This window comes from Zophobas morio, unplaced genomic scaffold (genome assembly GCF_036711695.1).
Source record: "Zophobas morio isolate AGI-343-1 ecotype UQ-CSIRO unplaced genomic scaffold, CSIRO_AGI_Zmor_V1 ptg000006l, whole genome shotgun sequence".
In the NCBI taxonomy this organism is placed as follows: Eukaryota; Metazoa; Arthropoda; class Insecta; order Coleoptera; family Tenebrionidae; genus Zophobas; species Zophobas morio.
This window is the reverse complement of record NW_026972111.1, coordinates 4,590,580-4,601,516: the sequence shown is the minus strand read 5'-3', so window position 1 is coordinate 4,601,516 and position 10,937 is coordinate 4,590,580. Positions and strand designations below refer to the sequence as shown.

The 10,937-nt window shown below is 28.9% G+C and overlaps 1 protein-coding gene across 5 annotated transcripts in view; it reads right to left on the bottom strand.

The window, feature by feature from the left end:
• Nucleotides 1–4,583: 4,583 nt before the first annotated feature.
• LOC135123375 (cGMP-dependent protein kinase, isozyme 2 forms cD4/T1/T3A/T3B-like) overlaps nucleotides 4,584–10,937 on the bottom strand; it is a 368,990-nt gene continuing 362,636 nt past the window's right edge. For all 5 annotated transcript variants that reach the window (XM_064047976.1, XM_064047974.1, XM_064047975.1 and 2 more), the window contains exons 5-7: nucleotides 5,622–6,029; nucleotides 5,170–5,571; nucleotides 4,584–5,108 (exon numbers count right to left, since the gene is read on the bottom strand). In XM_064047976.1, the coding sequence (XP_063904046.1) occupies nucleotides 4,943–5,108; nucleotides 5,170–5,571; nucleotides 5,622–6,029 (976 nt within the window). In that variant the 3' untranslated portion in view covers nucleotides 4,584–4,942. The remainder of the gene's footprint in view (nucleotides 5,109–5,169; nucleotides 5,572–5,621; nucleotides 6,030–10,937) is intronic.

The following is a 10,937-nucleotide window of genomic DNA, read 5'->3' as shown; positions in this document are numbered from 1 at the left end:
TTTCTCGTTTTTTCGATTTTTCCATTTTAAGATATTTTTATTTTTTGATTTTTCAATTGTTGATTTTTCCGTTATCCGATTTTTTAATTTTATTGTTTTTCGATGTTTATTTCGACATTTTTGGAATTTTAGATTTTTTAGCGTCTAGATATTTTAATTTCTCGATTCTTCAACTTTTGAATTTTACAATTTGGCGATTTTTCTATTTCTTGAAAATTTTGTTTTCCGTATTTTTCAATTTTCAGTCGTTTTTTCAATTATATTATGGAAGTTTTCAGTTTCTCAAGTTTTAAGATTACAATTTTTAAATTTCTCGGTGTTTCAAGTTTCGTTTTTTCTATTTTGCAATTGTTCGATTTTTCTTTTTCTTAAATTTTCAGTTTTTTCATTTTTAAGGTTACAATTTTTCCTTTTCCAATTGTTGAGCTCTTAATTATTCGATTTTGCGTTTCTTTATGTTTTCAATTCTTGGATATCTGAATTTTTAAATTGTTGGTTTTTTCAGTAAAATTTTTCAGGTTTCAGTATTACAAATTTTCGATTTTACAGTTTCTATATTTTCCTCAGTTGTGCCCTTTTTTAATTGGTTTGTTCATTACCCAATTTTCAGTTTGCTAATTTTTTCCAATTTTTCGATATTTCAAGTTTGGTTTTACAATTTTTGATTTTCAATTTTCATTTCTTCAATTTTTCTCCATTTTTAATTTTTTTTTTCAAATTTACAATTTTGTAATTGCTTCATTTTTAAATTTGTCGATTTTTAATTTTTCACTTTTTTCAAATAATTATTAGGGTTTTAATTATTCAATTGTACAATTCTTGCTTTTCCATTATCCGATTTTTCAATTTCTGTATTTTTTTCATTCTTCGATTACCCAACTTTTAAATTTTTCGGTTTTTCAGTGTTTCGTTTTTTCGATGTTACAATTTTTGAATTTTTCCATGTTTCGTTTTTACAATTTCTTAATTTTTTAGTTTTCCTGTTTTCATTTTAAAATTTTTGGATTTTGAAATTTTATAAAAGTTTTTGTTTTTCGTTTTTTGAATTTTTCACTTTCTCTATTTTTAATTAACCAGGGTTTTCAGGTTTCAATGTTTTAATTTTTCGATTTTTCCAATTCAATTTCTCAATTTTTTTATTTTTCGATATTTCAAGTTTCATTTCAAAATTTTTGGATTTTGAAGTTAACATTTTTTGTATATTGTTGATTATTTAATTTATAGAAATTTTTGTTTTTCGTTTTTTCAATTTCTCGACTTTTATTTAAATCAGGGTTTTCAGGTTTCTGTACTACAATTTTTCGATTTTTTAATTGTTTTTTCAATTATCCACTTGTTTAATTTCTCTTTTTTTTTCATTTTTCACGTTTCAATGTTATAATTTTTAGATCAAATCTGACAGTTTCTCGTTTTTTCGATTTTTCCATTTTAAGATATTTTTATTTTTTGATTTTTCAATTGTTGATTTTTTCGTCATCCGATTTTTTAATTTTATTGTTTTTCGATGTTTATTTCGACTTTTTTGGAATTTTAGATTTTTTAGCGTCTAGATATTTTAATTTTTCGATTCTTCAACTTTTGAATTTTACAATTTGGCGATTTTTCTATTTCTAGAAAATTTTGTTTTCCGTATTTTTCAATTTTCAGTTGTTTTTTCAATTATATTATGGGAGTTTTCAGTTTCTCAAGTTTTAAGATTACAATTTTTAAATCTCTCGGTGTTTCAAGTTTCGTTTTTTCTATTTTTGATTTTCAATTTTGCAAATGTTCGATTTTTCTTTTTCTTAAATTTTCAGTTTTTTCATTTTTAAGGTTACAATTTTTCCTTTTCCAATTGTTGACCTCTTAATTATTCGATTTTGCGTTTGTTTATGTTTTCAATTCTTGGATATCTGAATTTTTAAATTGTTGGGTTTTTCAGTAAAATTTTTGCATTTTTCGATTTTCTATCTGTGGAATTTTACAATTTTTCGTTTTATCGATTTTTCAATTCATCGATTTTTAACTTATCACTTTTTCAGGTTTCAGTGTTACAAATTTTCGATTTTACAGTTTCTATATTTTCCTCAGTTGTTCCATTTTTTAATTGCTTTTTTCATTACCCAATTTTCAGTTTGCCAATTTTTTCCAATTTTTCGGTATTTCAAGTTTGGTTTTACAATTTTTGATTTTCAATTTTCATTTCTTCAATTTTTCTCCATTTTTAATTTTTTTTTTCAAATTTACAATTTTGTAATTGTTTCATTTTTAAATTTGTCGATTTTTAATTTTTCACTTTTTTCAAATAATCATTAGGGTTTTATTATTCAATTGTACAATTCTTGCTTTTCCATTATCCGATTTTTCAATTTCTGTATTTTTTTCATTCTTCGATTACTCAACTTTTAAATTTTTCGGTTTTTCAGTGTTTCGTTTCTTCGATGTTACATTTTTTTAATTTTTCCATGTTTCGTTTTTACAATTTCTTAATTTTTTAGTTTTCCTGTTTTCATTTTAAAATTTTTGGATTTTGAAATTTTATAAAAGTTTTTGTTTTTCGTTTTTTGAATTTTTCTCTTTCTCCATTTTTAATTAACCAGGGTTTTCAGGTTTCAATGTTTTAATTTTTCAATTTTTCCAATTCAATTTCTCAATTTTTTCATTTTTCGATGTTTCAAGTTTCGTTTTAAAATTTTTGGATTTTGAAGTTAACATTTTTTGTATTGTTGATTATTTAATTTATAGAAATTTTTGTTTTTCGTTTTTTCAATTTCTCGATTTTTTAATTGTTTTTTCAATTATCCACTTGTTTAATTTCTCTTTTTTTTCATTTTTCACGTTTCAATGTTACAATTTTTAGATCAAATCTGACAGTTTCTCGTTTTTTCGATTTTTCCAATTTACGATATTTTTATTTTTTGATTTTTCAATTGTTGATTTTTTCGTTATCCGATTTTTTAATTTTATTGTTTTTCGATGTTTATTTCGACATTTTTGGAATTTTAGATTTTTTAGCGTCTAGATATTTTAATTTTTCGAATCTTTAACTTTTGAATTTTACAATTTGGCGATTTTTCTATTTCTAGAAAATTTTGTTTTCCGTATTTTTCAATTTTCAGTTGTTTTTTCAATTATATTATGGAAGTTTCCAGTTTCTCAAGTTTTAAGATTACAATTTTTAATTTTCTCGGTGTTTCAAGTTTCGTTTTTTCTATTTTTGATTTTCAATTTCGCAATTGTTCGATTTTTCTTTTTCTTAAATTTTCAGTTTTTGATTTTTAAGGTTACAATTTTTTCTTTTCCAATTGTTGACCTCTTAATTATTCGATTTTGCGTTTCTTTATGTTTTCAATTCTTCGATATCTGAATTTTTAAATTGTTGGGTTTTTCAGTAAAATTTTTGTATTTTTCGATTTTTGATTTGTAGATATTTTAATTTTTCGCTTTTCTAATTTGCTTTTTAATTTTTCGATTTTCTATCTGTTGAATTTTACAATTTTTCGTTTTATCGATTTTTCAATTCATCGATTTTTAACTTATCACTTTTTCAGGTTTCAGTGTTACAAATTTTCGATTTTACAGTTTCTATATTTTCCTCAGTTGTTCTATTTTTAATTGCTTTTTTCATTACCCAATTTTCAGTTTGCTAATTTTTTCCAATTTTTCGATATTTCAAGTTTGGTTTTACAATTTTTGATTTTCAATTTTCATATCTTCAATTTTTTTCCATTTTTAATTTTTTTTTCAAATTTACAATTTTGTAATTGTTTCATTTTTAAATTTGTCGATTTTTAATTTTTAATTTTTTCCAAATAACTATTAGGGTTTTTATTATTTAATTATATAATTCTTGGCTTTTCCAGTATCCGATTTTTCAGTTTCTTTATTTTTTCAATTCTTCGACTTCTCAACTTTAAAATTTTTCGATTTTTCAGTATTTCGTTTTTTTGATGTTACAATTTTTTAATTTTTTCGTTTTTTGTTTTTACAATTCCTTAATTTTTTAGTTTTCCTGTTTTCATTTAAAAATTTTTGGATTTTGAATTTTTTTTTTTTGTATTTTTGATTGAATTTATAAAAGTTTTTGTTTTTCGTTTTTTCAATTTTTCGCTTTATTTCTAATCAATCGGGGTTTTCAGGCTTCTATACTACAATTTTTCGATTTTTCAATTATCCATTTGTTTCATTCCTCATTTTCTTCATTTTTAAAGTTTCATGTTTCAAAATTGTTTCTTTTTGTTATTTTTTCAGTTTCTCGATTTTTAATTATTTTGTTTTTTGATGTTTCAGTGTTACAATTTTTCGGTTTTTTAAACGTTCAGCCTAAATAAATTTGTTCTTTTTGTATTTTAACAACTTTCTTAGCGGCAAAATTTTACATTACCTGTTTGGGGCTTTTTTTCTACAATTTTGTATTCAAATACATAAAATTTTTTTCAATTTTTGTGTATATTTGATTGCATATATCATCGAGAGAACGTCAATTAAAGAATGTTCATAATTTACATTTTCCGTAAATGAGTGTATTGTTAATAGGGCTAAAAAAACTAGAGTACACTCACTCGATTATTCAGGTCTCGAATTCAAACCGCAAAAAAACGCCATTCACTTTCAATCTTATATTCACAACTTATACAATAAAAAAACTTTACATCATACGTATTGCTTTACATTTACAATTATTTAAATATACACATATAGTATTGGGTAACTTTCTGTTAAAATATGAACAGTCACAACACTGATTGTAAATTTAAAAAAATATAATTACAACAAATTGTTTTAAAACGAATTAAAATGGCACTTGGGTGCTATCCATTTGCGGCCATCCACCATCAGTCAATAACAATAAAACCAAAATTATTGTCATGTTACCATGTAAATCGGATCATTGCAACCTTGGCACTTTGTCATTGCAGCGAACACGCAGTTCAATTAGAAAAAACCTAAAGTTAAATTAACGCTAGAAGTCGGCGTCCCAGCCCGTGACGTCATCGGGAGGAAGCCCGTCCGCGTCCGGAGGGTACTCGTCGAAGTTGCTGGTGTCGGTCACGTGCTTGACCTGCGGCAGGATGGGCGGGCTCAGGGTCCTGTTCACTAGACCTTCCCAGTTGAACCCGTCAAACCACCTATGAGAAAATAGTATATTTTTTTTAACTTCGTGATTTTCTGGATTGTGGTTATACTTACTTGTGTTTCTGAATTTCACTAATTCCTCCCTTCTGGTAGCCAAGGCGCTCGGCGGGATTGTCTCTACATAGTTTTTTGATTAGGGCCATGGCGTTTCTTGTAATGTTCCGCGGAAAATCAATGGCGTCGATTCCCTTTAGGATGATATTGTAGGTTTTCATAGGGTCGGCTCCAGTGAATGGCGGAGTACCAGTGAGGAGCTCGAACATCAACACGCCCAGGGACCAATAGTCGGCGCTGATGTCGTGCCCTTTGTTTAGAATGACCTCAGGGGCTACATATTCGGGGGTTCCGCAGAAAGTCCAAGTTTTGCGGCCGCTGTGCAGTTTCTTAGCGAAGCCGAAGTCCACTAATTTCACGTAACCTTGATTGTCCAAGAGGAGGTTCTCCGGCTTCAAGTCCCTGCAAAAGTTCGAAGTGTCAAGGGTTTCTACACCCAATTTTGTTGTTACCTGTAGATGATGTTCCTTGAATGCAGATAATCAAAGGCTTCCACCACACAAGCTGTGTAGAACCTGGTGGTAGCATCATCGAAGTGCCCTTTGTCCCGCAAGACGGTCCACAATTCTCCCCCCAAGCAACTTTCCATGAGCATGTACAAGTATTTCCGGTCCTTGAAGGTCTTGAACAACTTCACAATGAAGTCGCAGTTGGCCTCACCCATGATTTCTTTCTCGGACATGATGTGTTGCTGCTGGCGAGTCTCCACAATTTGGGCTTTCTTCATTTGTTTGAGGGCGAAGGAGCGGTTGGAATCGCCTTGAATTTGGACGAGTTCGACGCGACCAAAGCCTCCAACACCTAAGGTTGTCAGTTTTTTTAGATCTGATAGCTCCACGCGTTCGAACTCTTCGTTCATTCTGAAAATGGCCGACGTGGTTAAAAGGGGACAAAATGGCGGCGGTTTGAACGCTGGGTAGTAATAGTGGTACAAAAAATTCGATATTTGGACGTTTGTTGTCTTTAACATTTCTATTATTATCGTACTATGGTCACAAATAATTACTTCGTTAACTCTAAGCGTTTGTTTTGCACCCCGCGGTTCTACCATCAGTCGATAATTAGTTTTTTTATTCACAGAGAGATGTTTATGAATCATGGACAATAGGAACTCGATAATGGTCTTCAAGAAAGCTATTATTCCAAGCACTTAATTTGTTTGCGCCGTTGATTATCGGCAAGATTTCGACTTTTCTGTATTGTCGTTCAGACCCGGTGAGAACAACCTACGTTGTATGCAATTAACAATTAGATACAACTGTAAAAAACATATACAATAAACTTATTACGAAATTCGCACTTACTGTTCCAAGTTTAAACATTGCAAAGTTGATTAAACCGATTAAAAAAGTAGGCAATAGTGGTTTTATTTCACATGCAAATGTCTTTAAAACATCACTTGATGTAACAAATGTAAAAGCAACGTTTCCTCCTTTCTCTTCAGATTAAGTTTAATCAAGATTTCATATTTGCTTAATTGTTAACAGGTACCATCCTTTGTACCCAACGCCCAAACCCATTCCAAACCCACCACCATTGTTTAAGTATATTATAGTTGGACAACCTAATACAAATTTTTCATCAACGCGCATTTTCACTACAGTGAGCCAACGTATTAGGTTTATTTTACTCTAAATCAGATGGCGCCATCAAACATTAGCAAAGGCAAACACCCTTCACTCTGCTCTTATACGAGGAGTTATCCATAAATCCATAATTAACATTGTTCCGTAAACAGTAATGTGTATAAACATATATATACAAAATATGAAAATATACTTGACATAAAAAATATGAAACAACGCGTTGTAACGTGATACGAAAGAATTGAATTTAAATGAATTTGACGCCTATTTTTATTTGACTATATCTGAAGACTGACAGAAACTTTCCAAGGGTTTTTAAACTGGTATAATTGTTTAGTTTTACAAGATTAAAGTAAAACAAGATTTTAAGTAAAATTTAGATTCGTGGTGTTACAAAAATATTAACACAAAATGAAAATATATGTTCTAAGTAAATAACAGAATGACATAAACTTTCGGCGTTAACATTACAAATAATTACAAGAGAGAAAAAAACGCATTAAGAACTTAAGAGGCATGTTTGTAATATCGAGTTGTTAAAGGCTGCTTTGAAGACTGTTTGTTTCTATGAAAAACAAATGCTGTTATCGGATATTTTGGTAGATTTTGTTCTAAAAATACGAGATAACTAATTGTTTCTTGAACTAGTTTTCGTAACTTCTAAAATTTAAAAAGGATACGCCGTTCTGCTGTAATAAAATCTAGAATACGGTCAAAATCACACTAATATTACATCTGATTTTGTTAACCACATGAATATAATTTACATTAAAATAAGTTACAGACATTGTTTGAAATGTTTATTTTAGTTCGAAAACAAGATAAAATAAATAAATAAATAAATAAATAAAATGTGCAGTTTATAAACTTCAGAATTTTAGTATAAAAATAATCATGTTTGAAGCTTTATTTTGTCTGTTCGATTTTATTGGGTGTATTGGGTCCCTCTCGGGATATAACACCGACATCAGTGCACCGACCTAACCTTCTTCAACCGATGGGATGATTTATTACTTCCGTTATGCTGGCCCTGACACAGCGATTTGGTTTTCGGATTTTCGGCTAGATCTGCACAGTTAACTCTTTGCGCACGGCACACTGACATAGAGTATTTTGTTCACGCGAGCATCAAAAATATTACGCCGAAAGCACTTCTTCAAGTGTTTTTTTTTTTAAGATGTCATATTTGTCAGCGTTTCCAAAATTTTCTTCTTTGCGCAGGTCAACTAATTTTTCGTAAACCGTATTTTAAAATTTTTGTTATTGTATTTTTTACTTTTTAATTTTCTAAGGCATGAAAAAAATCCCATATAGATTTCTATGAATTTATTAACGAAATCAACTGATAACTTGCGCGCTATTTTCTGTTAATTAATATCAATAGTGATTATGATAATTTTATAATTATCATTTTAATGAAATTAGACCGATATAAATTTATTACTTTCTTGGCCCGATTTGTAATCCGAAGTCTCCCTCCACATGCAATTTTTCGTCGCCTGGGAACTTGTTTGATCTACAGACCAAAGCACACTCAGGCCAATATCGGCTTTAAGCGATTTATATATAAACCGATATTCGTTAGAGTTGATCTGATACACATCCACTACGAAGAACTTTCGACCATTGGACTTTACAGCGAATAAGTTGAACAAAGTTCTTAAACATCTTAACGATTTAATACATAATGTTCCCAAATGACAAAATTTACATTTCAAATTGTATTATCAAATTACACTTTCCAAAATTTGTCACGAACAATGAAATGACGCAATCTCCAAATTTTACAATAGTAAAATTGTAGTTTCGCCCCGTTTACGGTTTATGAATCCGTGTCGAGTTTTCACCTTAGACGTCAAGATTTTTGGAAAAAAAAATCAACATTTTCCAATTTATAATGTTATTTAAATTTTAAAAAGTAGAATAGTCCTGATCTTGTGATTTATACCTAAATACGCTATTGGGATTTTTCGGCTTGTCGATTTCTCGATTTTTCAACTTTAAATGTCTCAATTTTTCAATATTTCAATTTTGGGCTTTTCCGATTCCTCCATTCTTTAAATTTTCTATTTCTCGATTTTTTTTATTTTTCGATTTCTCAATCTTTCGATGTTTCAATGATACGATTTCTCAATTTTTGTCCTCTTCAATTTTACGGTTTTTAAATATTTCGATTTTTCAATTTTTCAAATTTTCACGTTTCTAAATTTTCAGTTGGCCGATTTCTAAAGTATTTTTTTTATTTGTCCATTTCTGGATTTCCTAAAGTTTCGATTTTTCACATCTTCAATTCTTCAATTTTTCGATTTTTTAAGATTACGATTTTTCAATTTTGCTTTTTTAGATTTTCGATTTCTCAATTTTCCAATTTTTTAATTTCTCAATTTTTTGAATATTTCTTTCAGTTATGAGATTTTTCAATATTTCAATTATTCGACTTTTCGATTTTTGAATTGATGGATTTTTGATTTTTCGCTTTTTTCCTTTTTGGATTTTCAATTCTGCGACTGTTTAATGCTTCGATTTCTCAATTTTTAAACTTTTCGATGTTTCAATATTTCATTTTTTAAAATTCTAGGTTTTTCGATATCTCGAGTTTTCAGTTCTTCTATATTTCAATTTTTTAATTTTTCGATTTTTTGAATTTTAATTTTTGATTTTCCAGTTTTTCTTTTTTAAAATTTTTCGATTATTCAATTTTTTAATTTCTCAATTTTTCAATTTTTAACTTTCCTTTTCGGTTCCGACTCCTCAATTTCTCGATCCTCCGATTTTTCGATTTCTCGAAGTCTCAGTTTTTGAATTTTTCGATGTTTCGATTTTTGGATTTCTCGGTTTTTCGATTTTTTTCTTGAGCTTTTCAATTTCTGGATTTTCCAATTTTTCAAATTGAATTGGATTTCTCGTTTCTTCAATTTTGCGATATTTTAATTATTCATTGTTTTAAATTTTAGTTTTTTCGATTTCTCGATTTTTTGACTTTTCAGTTCTTCATTATTTAAATTTTTCAATTTTTCAAATTTTTGCGTTAAATTTTCAGTTTTCTGATTTCTCAATTAATCTATTTTTGATTTTCCCACTTCTCAAAGTTTCGATTTTTCAGTTCTTCAATTCTTCGATTTTTCGACTTCGCTTTATTGGTTTGTCGATGTCTCAATTTTTGGATATTTCTTTCAGTTTTGATATTTTTCAATACTTCGATTCTTTCATTTTTCGACTTCTAGATTTTTCTATTTTTTATTTTTGGACTTTCCGTTTTTTGTTTTTTATTTCAATTTCTCAATTTTTCAACTTTTTCATATTTTAATTTTTAAATTTCTAGATTTTTCGGTTTCTCGAGTTTCCAGTTCTATATTTTAATTTTTTAAATTTCCGAATGTTTAAATTTTTTGAGATCTCAATTCATTGAGATTCGGTATTTCGATGTTTTGATTATTCAATCTCTCGCTTTATCAATTTTTCCATATTTAAGTTTTCGATTTTTCGATTTTGGCCTATTTCGGTTTCTCAATTTTTTGATTTTTCGACTCCTCGATTTTTTTGTCTTTTGATTTTTCGATTTCTCGATGTCTCAATTTTTGAATTTTACAATGTTTCGATTTTTCGATTTGTTGGTTTTTCGATTTTTTGCTTTTCGGTTTCTAGATTTTTCGATGTTTCGATGTTTGATTTATCCGATTTTTCAATTTTCCAATTTTTTAAATTCTCGACTTCTCGATTCATTGATTTTTCAGTTTTTCGATTTTTGAATTTTAGATTTTTATTTTTTTTTTATTTTTTTGATGTTTGGATTTCTCCTTTTTACTTCCCGAGCGTAAGCAAAGGAAGTATTGTAATCGAGTCCGTCGGCCGACTCTCTACTTTTACGTTTTCTCGATCTTTCATGACCCCTAGAAGACGAAGAAATAGGTCTCCCATTTCCGTCTGTCTGTCCGTCTGTCCGTCCGTCTGTCCGTCTGTCCGTCCGTCTGTCCGTCTGTCCGTCCGTCTGTCCGTCTGTCCGTCTGTCCGTCTGTTGTCCCGGATTTTTATTAGACAGATAATCTCCGAAAGTACTCGACCGATTGTTGTGCAATTTTGTACTTATATTAAGAATATCATGTAGATGGTAAAACGCTAACCAAAATTTGTCGAATCATCCCCACCACTAAAGCGATGACGTCACTTCAAAATTGTACATAG